This window comes from Sprattus sprattus (assembly GCF_963457725.1).
Source record: "Sprattus sprattus genome assembly, chromosome: 2".
Taxonomy (NCBI): domain Eukaryota; kingdom Metazoa; phylum Chordata; class Actinopteri; order Clupeiformes; family Clupeidae; genus Sprattus; species Sprattus sprattus.
In genome coordinates, this window is record NC_137921.1 from 9,489,113 (window position 1) to 9,501,463 (window position 12,351).

The window sequence follows — 12,351 nt, forward strand, 5'->3', positions numbered from 1 at the left end:
TTGTGAGTTTAAGCTGATGTTTCTTCCCCGTCCAAATAAATCAATCAAATTAGAAAAACACTCCCGATACACATGTTCTCTGCATAATACAATAAACAGATGGGGTCTAATAAGAGGCTATTCAACTGTGTATACCAGAGTGACAAAAGGCTGTTCGCACACAGAGACAAGGCTTGATAAACCACCAATGATAACACTCACTCTTTACCCCTCTTAAAACACACAGGCTGGACCTATGAAAAAACCAACAGAGGAGCAGTCCACTGACCAGGCCTGTCATGTCCCGATGTTTGTGCCGAACGTTGGCCCTTAAGTTCATTTTAAGAACACAGAGGCTGCTTGAGGATTTACTAGATTTTTTTCTTCAGCACACTACGCGTTGGTTAATGAAATTAAACACATCAGTGGAGCAGGCGCTCGCTCGCTCGCTCGCTCTTGCGGGAGCGCCATAATCAACATGCCAGCCGTTTAATTTTTTATGAAAATAAATTGCAGCCACCAAGATGGGCTAATTGTGTTGCAAACCTAAAGAGAGAAAAAAAAAAGAAAAGAGAAACACACCATTGATATAATTAAGCCAATTTTCATAGACAGGCATACTTGAAGAGGCAGTAAAATAAGCACTACATTCATCAGGGAACAGGCCCCCCCCACCCCACCCCCCCCCCCCCCCCCCACCCCCACCCCACCCTTCTCTACTCCTCTTGTCCTCTCCTCCACAGTTCATAGTTTCTCAAAGAAAGTTAAGTATTAAACAAATACTGGCCCCAACTGCCAGAAACTTTCACTTGATAATGACAGCTCAATTATACTACCTATCCCAGCATTCCTCGAGAAAAAAAGAGAGAGAGAGAGAGAGAAAGAGAGAGAGAGAAAGAGAAAAAAAAGAAAGAAAAGAAATCATGACGTGGGCCTGATAGAGTGGCTCAGGACGGTCTCTTGGCAACATAAAAAGAATCCTTTATCATGGCAACTCAAAGAATCTGATCTCTTCTCCGAAAATCCCCTTCTCTCTCTCTTTCTCTCTCTCTCTCTCTCTCTCTCTCGCTCTCTCTCGCTCTCTCGCTCGCTGTCTTTGGTGAGTCTATTTTAATCGGCTTTAATGAGACACTACATGCCCATCTCTTGTGTTAATGACACGGCGGGCCGGGGCTGGACCGGAGATAAGCGCGGCCCGATAGAAGAGGGGGCTCGGGGCCTTTGAACGGGCCGGCGTTGGCGTGGGACATGAAAGGACCGCCCGCTAAATTCATCCCTCTGGAAGAACCCCCAGGAGGGGCAACGTTAGCAGCCTTATCTGCCCAGGGTGGAACATCAAGGTCTGGGGCTGTGTCTCTGACAAAACAGCCCCCGGGCGGAGGAAACAAGGAGGGGAGACAAGGGCGAGAGGAGGACACCGAAGCAGACGGAGGAGAGGAGAGGAGAGGAGAGGAGAGACGGAGAGAGAGAAAGAGAGAGAGAGATAGGACAGGAGAGGCGAAGAGAAGAGGAGGATAGGATGGGAGAGAAGGAGAGAAGAGAAGAGGAAAAGAGTGGAGAGGGGAGAGGAGAATAGAAGAGGAGGAGAGGAGAAAAGAAAAGAGGAGAAGAGGAAAGGAGAGAAAGAGGAGAGAGAGGAGCAGGTAGGGAACAGGCTGCATGAGTGTGGCTTCACTGCAGAGGCCAACAGTGCCAGGGAACAAGAGGGTGTTGTAAATACACTCATTGGTGCCAAAACCTCCGGGGCTGCAGACCCCCCTCCACACACACACACACACACACACACACACACGTCCCCCGCCTCCACACAACTTAACATAACTGGGTAGGATGTCCACTTATTAGCATGGCACAGTTGCAGCCAAGTATCACATATTCACACACACACACAAACATACATATGCTTTTGAACAAACACAAGCGCCCACACAAACACACACACACACACACACACTCATGAATACAATTAAATACAATCACGTGAAAAATCCCAAAATAATGTGTATTATTTTATTTGAAAATATAAATCATATTGTCCTCCCTTATATTTTCAGTTAAATAAAACAACCAACCAGCAACTATTGCTGGCTTCACACACTCTGGTCCATGTGACTGAGCGAGGTTGGTTAATGAAGGAAGACAATCATCAGGCTCCAATTTATGTGTACAAATTGAAGACACGTTTCCTTGTCCGTCACAATATTAATTTGGCTTCCAAAGAGCATGTAAACCCCCTTTGCCCGGCTCTTAAGGAGCGTGAGTGGCCATTGCAACTTTACTGGCACTTTCTGGGCAGGGACTCCGACGTGAGACATTTTATGGCCTAAAATTAGCCCCGCTGAACACATGCTCGAGAGCTAATTATTTCTCGGTGTGCCCAAAACTCCGGGAGTAAAAGTGTACCCTCTGGGTGTGCGTGTGTGTGTGTGTGTGTGTGTGTGAGTGTGTGTGTGTGTGTGTGTGTGTGTGTGTGTGTGTTCCTCCCCACACGCGGGGCTGGTCGCAGCACCGTGCTGCTCCGTCACAAGCTGCTGATTGGACGACTGACACACAAATGGCTTCCCATCATGCCCCTGGTGAGAGATGTGATGTGACGTCAGGTTCTACACAGGCCTCACACTCGGAGTCGGCCATCGTTAAAGTGTAGAGAAACGCCGTAGTCGTCTCTCTCTCTCTCTCTCTTTCTCTCTTTCTCTCTCTCTTACTCTCTCTCTCTCTCTCTCTCTCTCTGTCTGTCGCACTCGCTCTCTCTCTCTGTCTCTCGTCGTTTTAGCACAGCTTTTTAAAAGGTAGCCTGCCGCTAACACACAGAATAAAACACTAGCCCTGAGAATAAGGTTTCAGTCTGCATCTTACACTAAGCCTAGCAGGTCAAAATAATTCCAAAAGCCTGGTATCCAATGACGAGAGACACAAATGGAAAAAAATAAATAAGGCAAAGGTTACCCTCCAGTCCTCCAGTACAGTTTTCAAGCCATAAGAAGGCAAGACTGTTCAGAAAATAAAGACAGACAGAACATGGAGAAATAAGACGTGCAAAAAAACAAATAGGCCTTTTTGCTCTCTCTCTCTCTCTCTGTGTGTGTGTGTATGTGTGTGTGTGTGTGTGTGTGTGTGTGTGTGTGTGTGTGTGTGTGTGTGTGTGTGTGAGTAGGATAGCTGATAGTAGACAAAGTTGGTGTGTAACATGATAACCTCTGTTTTCACAGACACAGACACACACACACACACACACACACACACACACACACACACACACACACACACACACACACACACACACACACATTCAGACACTGAATGGCCTCAACAAGCTAGAATTAACCCCACACACAGCGACGATCCCAACCAGCACACACTGTTCCCCTGCACCGCTCCAACCTTCATCCATCATCTTCCTCATTGCAGGAGCTTCAAGTTAACACACACACACACACACAAATCCCTTGGAGCAAAACTACACACACACACACACACACACACACACACACACACACACACACACACACACACACACATTCACAAACAGGGTGCTAACTCATCTTTAAGACATGCACATATAACTGCCAAAACACTGTGAAAGCCAGTAACTGACTAAGATAAAGAGACAGCCTAAAACAGCGTAGAGCCAGCGCGGGGCTGGGACTGCTCAAAGCTGACTGGAATAGACCTGGCAACAGGCAGTGGGTTATACTGCACAGACACAGCCAACAGCAGGCACCACAGCCAGCACATGCAGTGGGTTATACTGCACAGACACAGCCAACAGCAGGCACCACAGCCAGCACATGCAGTGGGTTATACTGCACAGACACAGCCAGCAGCAGGCACCACAGCCAGCACAGGCAGTGGGTTATACTGCACAGACACAGCCAACGGCACCACAGCCACCAGAGGCAGTGGGTTATACTGCACAGACACAGCCAACGGCACCACGGCCAGCACAGGCAGTGGGTTATACTGCACAGACACAGCCAATGCACCACAGCCAGCACAGGCAGTGGGTTATACTGCATAGACACAGCCAACAGCACCACAGCCAGCACAGGCAGTGGGTTATACTGCATAGACACAGCCAACAGCACCACAGCCAGCACAGGCAGTGGGTTATACTGCACAGACACAGCCAACACAGGCGAAGCCAACCTATAGTGCGAAGCCGCCGCAATGTCATGACTGATAAAGATGAGATTTTAATGACACTGAAATCGCTATGCGTTAGTGTGATGGGGTAATGTCACACGCTAATATTTAAAGGCTACGCAATAAACCCAAAAAAGTGCAGACGAATGAGTACCTGAGCTCACACACACACAGAGAGGCGCACCAACCCCCACAAGCACACACACACACACACACACACACACACACACACACACACACACACACACACACACACACACACACACACACACACACACACACACTCACACAAACATACAGACTTTATAAAAACATGCATGCACAAGTGAGAAAACATCTCTAAACAACCACAAACTCAGGAATAGCCACATACACTCCAGAATGCACTCTCTCACACACACACACACACACACACACACACACACACACACACATACACACACGCACACAATAAAACACTCACATATATCCATACACAGCCATTGCAAACACAGTAGCAGACACTAAACAACCCCTCCCCCACCTACCCGAATGTCCAGATACACACATGTAGGCACACACTTCCAAAATATATCTATACACCAACATGTAAATATGCACAAATCAATGAAAGACAAACACACACACACACACACACACACACACACACACACACACACACACACACACACGCACACACACACACACACACACACACACACACACACACACACACACACATACACGCACACACACACACAGACAGAGACAGACAGACACACACACACACACAGAAGCAGGAAGTGGTAGAGTGGAGAGGGCACTGTGAGTCACGTGTCACAGTCTTGGGCAAGGTCGAGCTCACAGTGCCTTACCTCTAACCAACCACAGGGCACATCAAAGAGGGCTTGCCACCTGAGGCAGTTCTGCTCTCTCTCACCCTCCCTCCCTCTCTCTCTCCCTACCTCCCTCTCTCCCTTGCTCTCTCTCTCCCTCCCTCCCTCTCAATCTCTCTCCCTCCCTCTCCCTCCCTCTCAATCTCTCTCCCTCCCTCTCTCTCACTCTCAATATCTCTCCCTCCCTCCCTCTCTCTCTCTCCCTCTGTCTCTCCTTTTATTTACCTCATACACTCTCTACGCTTCACACTCTCTCTTCCCCCCTCTATCTATCTCTCTCTCTTTCTTTTCCTCATACGTTCTCTCCGTTTCACACTCTCTATCTCTCTCTCTTTCTTTACCTCATACGTTCTCTCCATTTCACACTCTCTCTCTCTCTCTCTTTCGTTGCCTCATACTTTCTCTATGTTTCTCTCTCTCTCTCTCTCTCTCTCTCTCTCTCTCTCTCTCTCTCTCTCTCTCTCTCTCTCTCTTTCTTTGCTTCATACTTTCTCTATGTTTCTCTCTCTCTCTCTCTCTCTCTCTCTCTCTCTCTCTCTCTCTCTCTCTCTCTCACTTTCTGTGGGCACAGCCACGTCCAGCTCCTGCTGGATCCCCAGCAGAGACACTCAACCTTTCCACTTTGTAAAGATTGGGGTTAACACGGCACAACGGCACAACTGCACAACGGCACAACGGCACAGACTCTTCAGGGAGAGAAAGAGAGGGAGGACAGGGAGGGAGGAGGAGGAGGAGGAAGACAGAGGGGGATCGTTTGTGTGCACATATGGTGCGAGTTGGTTATTACAAACATTAAAACAACAGTACAATTCTTCAGATTCATTTCAGTTAGAATGAATCAGGTCATCCAGCCTGGGCAGCTGGCAGGCTTGGCACAAGTACACACACACATGTACGCAAACAAACACACAAACACAACTGAACTTTGTCTAGCCAGTCTCACGAGGTGCTGGTGAAACACCCTCTTCCTTCTAACAAATATCTCACTCAGTCATTTACTTCCACTCTCTCTCTCTCTCTCTCTCTCTCTCTCTCTCTCTCTCTCTCTTTCCTCTCTCTCTCTCTCTCCCTCCATTAAGGACATTATCACATCTGAGACCGGTCACACAAAAGGTAGCACTTAAGCGCGCCTCTCGCCAGATCCCCTTATCAAAGACAAACTCACACCTTAAAGATTATGTGTCTGGCATCGGACGCTCCAATATGGGTCTTTACACACCACTGGCTTTCTCTGTACTTCCCGCTGCATCCCACAATGCACTGCTCTCAAGTCAGCCCTCCAGCCGTGTGCCTTGGGGGGACCCGCCGTGTTTGTAATGCACGTCCACCGCGAGTGTGCCGGCAGAAGCACCGGGGCCGTGCTCGGTCAGACAGATAGACAACCTGGCGGCCAGGCGGCGAGCTGCTTTAACACACTGGGTTTGCAGGGTTATGGTAGTGTCTGTCAAAACATGGCGACGACGCTGGACTTGGGCATGTGGCCACAGACAGTGCACAGGAGCGGGGCAGGGCAGGGCTGGGCTGGGCAGGGGAGCCTCTACCACAGTACGCTGCCATGAAAGCACTACATGTTGCTGGCTCTCATTCACTGGGCCAGGTAAAGGGAGGTGAAGTGCATTGTGGGTTTGTGTGTGTGTGTGTGGGGGGGGGTTTGTGTGTGTGTGTGTGTGTATGAGTGAGTAATATATGTGTCAAAAGAGGATGGAATGGGTTGTATATGGCTAAGAGTTGGGAGGGTGGATGTGTGAGGAAATGTTTTTATTATTACTAGAGCATATAGTAAACCAGACCCTCATCTATTATGGCTCTTCTGCCAACAAATGCTAGTCTCTTGTGGCACTCTGTGTGTTTGTGAGTGTGTGAGTGTGTGTGTGTGTGTGTGTGTGTGTGTGTGTGTCCCAGCTCTCTCACAAACCTCAAATTTCTTGCGACTGCTTTCTCATAAGGGGCCTCTGTGCTAGCCGGAGTGTTGATACCCGATGATAAGTGTCCGGGCTACATATTTATTTAATGACGTCATTGGTGCATTTAAATTGCGGCAGGTCTGGCGCAGGAGCAGCAGGGAAAGCGCGGAATCTTTTCTGAATGAAACAATTTATCTCGATTTTCCATTAGAGCAAGGAACTCTCAAGTGTGTGTGTGTGTGTGTGTGTGTGTGTGTGTGTGTGTGTGTGTATGTGTGTGTTTAAACACGATATTAAATTATTCGACGGTGATCATCACCATCGTCGTGGTGATAGTAAAGATAATAATGGATATTATTAATTCATAAATTCATTACGCTCACAAGGACCGTTTAGATGTATCGTGTGACAGCTCATTTTCTGTCGTGTCCATTTTGCTCTTTTGAGTTTAATTCCGCAGGATTACCAAACGACAGTGCAATGTTTACGCGGAAGGGCTACTCGAGGGAGAGGTTAAATGTGCCGTCTGTTTCGCTACTGTTGCCTAAATGGAAATAAATAAATAAATAATATTTTTTAATTTGAAGTTGTGTAAATGTGACCTAATTTGTGCCCCATGTTGCTTGTGAAAAATCAATTATATATATGTAGCCTGATTTACTTCAGCTGTGACTGGTTGCTTTTTTTTTTTTTTAATGCATGTGAGATTTTATGATACACAAACACCTGTGTGTGTGTGTGTGTGTGTGTGTGTGTGTGTGTGTGTGAGTGGTTGTGAGGTCGAGGTCAACAATATAGCGTCATCAGATGTAGAATGACTGCCAGCCAGCGTGACGCTGAATATTATACCTCGCATCGATCAACAAGTCCCAACATATAAGATGAGTACAATAAGCTACATGTTCAAATATATGCCCTCAAAGTATTCACTGTAAACACCACGCCATAAAACCAGTTGAACCGCAACGCCAAGGGAAAGAAAACAGCGTTCACACACACACACACACATCACAAAACGATCATACTGAACACGCTGCCACTGTTAAGAGGTGCGCTGTTTAAAAAGGTCCATGGCTAATTATGCTGGGCCAAGCGAACAGGCGGCCAGGTTGCGAGGCTCGCACGCTTGATAACCGGCTCCCTTGGGCCCGGTGTGGGGTGGGTGTGGGGGGGACATTCAATTTACATTCTCACGGACTGAGTGCCATCACAATTTCTTGGCTCACAATAGATAGTTTGTTTATTAAGTTTCAAAAATTTAAATGAATTAAAAATGACTTTCATACACTTAACTATAATGTAGAAGGGTTGCAGATTTTGTTATCAGGCTGGTTTCTAAAGGAATGTCACCTTTATTTTAGTCCAGCTACGTAAATAAATGTCACCTCATTCATTATGAATTATTATTTATAACAATAACAACAACGATACCAAGAATAATTAACAATAATACCTACTGTCATGAATTACTTAAAAATATAGGCTACTTATTTAGGTCAAACCCCGTTTTGCATATTTGACTGTATTTGTGTGTATTACATCGCAATACATTAAACCAAGATGAAAATAAAATTAAACGGCCTAAAACATGCTCGCTCCTGTATTCCCGGGTCCTCTGTATTTGCATGTCGACAGACAGGCATATGTCCGCAAAGAGAATTAGTCACAACCTGGGTTAAAGGCCATCAAAATATTTGTATCATATTCAAATGGCAAAAATGTATCACGTTCAAATTAACAAAAATCATTGCACATATTTGAAACCACACCAACAAGCGGTCGCGCAAAGATCAACTTGAGCAATTTGTGAAGTTGAACAAAAGTTGGCTTTGTCAAGACAACATCACTTCTGAGGCCGAGTCTCCATGAGCTAGGTAATTACCTAAAACTGACTTTTAGAGGGAGCTTTCATCCCTTAACTCTCTCTCACACTCTCTCTCTCTCTCACTCTGCGTTTCAGCAGGACCCTGCAGCTCGTTTCAGACATAAGCGAGTGGTGTGTGACCATCAACTTTCCACTGTTAAAAAAATACAACGCCAGAAGCCTGTGCAGGAGAGACGTCATTGTCCACCCGTTATTGCTCTTTTGTGCGCGAGCCGTGGTGGTGAGGTCCCGTGCTCGGTGACCTCTCCACAGCTCGTGTCACTGACTCGAGAAGACAGGGTGTTGTAGCAGTGCGAGAGTCTCCCTGCTGGAGAGCTGCGTTAGGCCCTGTTTTGAATGATGCCGGTATCAGTCCAAAAACGGGGTCAGAATCGTGTGTCCACGTCGACCCCCGTTTCTCAAACCACCAGACTAATTGCCTCTGATAATAGTTTGTCGATGAACATTTGATAATAATGTGCCCGGGCTCTGAGAAGTATTTAATTAGTGCCAAGGCAGGCCGTGGTGCGTGCCGTCTGGCAGGACTAGGTATTTATCCCAATTAGCGCGAGGATCAACAGGTAATCACACGTGTGCAGCCTGGGCCTCATCCAACAGTTCAACAGAGAATCACCGAAGCTGCAGCAGGCCATTTCACCCCCCCTCACAAACACACACACACACACACACACACACACACACACACACACACACACAACCGACCGCAGCAACATGTACATAGCAAATAATAAAATTCATGGAGAAACCTAGGTCACAAAATACGCCTACAATTAAGATCCATACACGTACGTCAGTATTTTCACTTCGGGCTAAAATATATGATTAAATCTATGATTCATGTTGAAGAAATATCATGTGATAGTAGCCTATGTTACACATAGCCTAAGTTGTTTAATGGCAAGAAAGCATGTATTGATAATAATACATCTTATAATAAATATAAATTACATATGCAACAATGCAACAATGTTTAATTTCTACACCATTCCGACGAGGAGCCAGGTTGTCTTTTCGAAAATATGTTTTATTATTATTTTTAGAAAAGGCCGTAAAACCTTCAAACAAGACTACATTGCTCAGACATTCCCTGGTTAAATGAACATTCAGTACACGGCAAGAAAGTATCCCCTTCTACAAAACAACAACACTCATTCTCAGTTACCCTAAAGAAAGGGTGTTGTGCCTTCCTTTTCTCAATATTTTCATAAGAATTTTGCAACATTATTTGTTCCAATTGTACAGTTCAATCGGGCCTTGCAAACGTCACCTGAATGTAGTGAAAAACAACGCCAAATAAAGCAACAACTACAGCTTTCACAGACCACAAAAATGCGTGAACGCAAAAGAACAACCTGCAAGCACAGTCACAAAATATATTAATTTATTTACTTTAGTTCTCAACTTGGATTTGTAACCATAAATGAATTCAAAGACAACTGACAAACAAGCCTACTCCGTGAGAAGTCAGACAAGTAAAAATATCCTATAAAAATGTTATTAGACTTCAGAAGCAAATACTCTTAAATCACGTCGGGTATAAACATTCCTCAGAAGAACAAACGATTTTTTCCCCACACGAGTGGAGCAGCAGTCCAGGCAAAAGTAGCCTACTGTGTTTGTTGCATAAGGCATTATTGATTGCTATTCCCAAATGGAAAAACTGCAGCCTACACAGCGCAGCGGTCCGGTTTGTGTAGGCTATTTCTTGTAATGCAGAAAAATACATTTGGAAAAAAAAATCCTCGTGAAAATATAGCCGTTTTCTTTCGAATTCCCCCTCTCCTCTATCGCGTCCACTTGTCGGTGAATGAGTTGCTTGGAGCAGCTCGCGCCTCATTCACTGTTGCACACAACCTTGAGCAGTGCACGAGCGCCCACTATTAAAAGCTTGGAATATTGTTTCACAAGACTTGGAAGGACTCAATAAAAAGTTACTATCCCTTTTGACAACTTTTCGCTAACTTTAGCGCAACGATTCTTCGCCATTTCTTGCATTTCGGCATCAAAAACAGAATATTTAGTGGCGGAGCACTCACAAGGATTTGCTAAGGCTTTTTACCTCCTTATCATTTGAGCGAAACCACCAGCGGTGTTGTTTCATCACATATAACTTCTGACGTTGAGAACAAGCAAAGCGAAGCAGCTACGGCGAAAAGGGTGGGCATACGGACTACGGAGAATTTTAGCTTTCACGCACAGATGGATACTTTTTAAAAAGGAATATACGGGACAAAGACACGTTCCTAACAGGAACTGATCAATGAAACTGACTCTTTAGTGATCTGCACGAGGGTTCAAAGTATCGGGCTGCCGGTTGCTAGTGAGAGAAGGGAAAATACACCTACTTTTGGCCAGTTTCCTCGCCCTCGCCTTGGATCTCATCTTGTCGGCTTGTAGATTCCTCTCGTCCTCCTTGAGCCCAGAAGCAGCAACAACACTATCTTCATCTCACAAGCATTGTCAGTTTGGACACCTTCGCACATGCGCACAGGCCATTCAATCTGACACCCTCGTCAGGGCCAAAAAACTTTCCAATGTATTCATCATCATCACTTTTTGTCCTATCGTCTCCCCTTTAGATCACTTATCTCTTTCCCTCCTCCCTCCCTCCCGCTCCCCGCACCATCTCGCGCCCCCCTCCCTTCTCCTCGCGACTCCTTTAAGAGCTATAAGTCTTATTTTGCGCAAACCTGCGGGATCCGGTCTCGCGCTGGACACAGCCCGGTATGCGGGGTCAAGGTCGCATCTCCCCCAGCAAGGTGATCCTGATCGAATCGAATATTTACAGTAAGCCCGTTACACGTCCGGTAAAGAGCGTGGACACACCGGTGTTAGACGAAGAGGTAAAGTACATCTCTCCCGTTGTTAATGAACTTGTACTCAGTGTATTGTTGTCAGTTTCAACAACGCCAAATATTATTTTTGTCATTATTGTTGCTGTAATGATTATAGCCTATATTGCCTCTATGGAGGCCCAATGTTATAACATTTAACATTATTGTTTTGACATAATTTCCTGCCACTGTTTAAAATAAAACAACAAATATATTTATATTTTAATATTGGGTTTTATCTTTCACAATTATTTATTGTTAAATATAGCCTACTCGGCGTTCAGTTTGTGGTTTTATATTATAATAAAAAAAGGACCAATATAGCCTCATGGGTCAACCGACTTTGTACTGTAATGTTATTCATTTAGAGCAAACCTCACAACGTGGTAGCGCGTGAGGTGGTGTGAGCCGGGCGGGTGATTCAGCCCCGTATGTAGCCTACTGTGCCTCCATCGCGGACTCAGCACGAGACACAGGCGCTCCATGCGGCAGCCCTCCCCGCAGTCTCTGCGGAGGTGATTGTGTGTGTGAGTGTGGGAGAGAGTGTGTGTACATGTGTGGGTGCCAGCACAGGTAAGCATGTCAACATGTTCGTCGTAACCGTAATATCCTGCAGAGATATGCACACTCAGATATACCAGCGGTCTTTTAATTTCTTGCACTTCTTTGACTTTATCAACAACAACACTACATCAATAGGACGTATTCGACAATGAACGCAACTACGGGTA

General features: G+C 45.8%; 1 protein-coding gene across 1 annotated transcript in view; it reads right to left on the bottom strand.

Moving 5' to 3' along the window:
* Positions 1–11,168, bottom strand: part of prdm16 (PR domain containing 16) — a gene marked incomplete at both ends in the record, with an annotated part of 279,658 nt that extends 268,490 nt beyond the window's left edge. The window contains one exon of the mRNA XM_080831771.1: positions 11,132–11,168. Coding sequence (XP_080687897.1) covers positions 11,132–11,168 — 37 coding nt within the window. The remainder of the gene's footprint in view (positions 1–11,131) is intronic.
* Between the last annotated feature and the right edge of the window lie 1,183 nt (positions 11,169–12,351).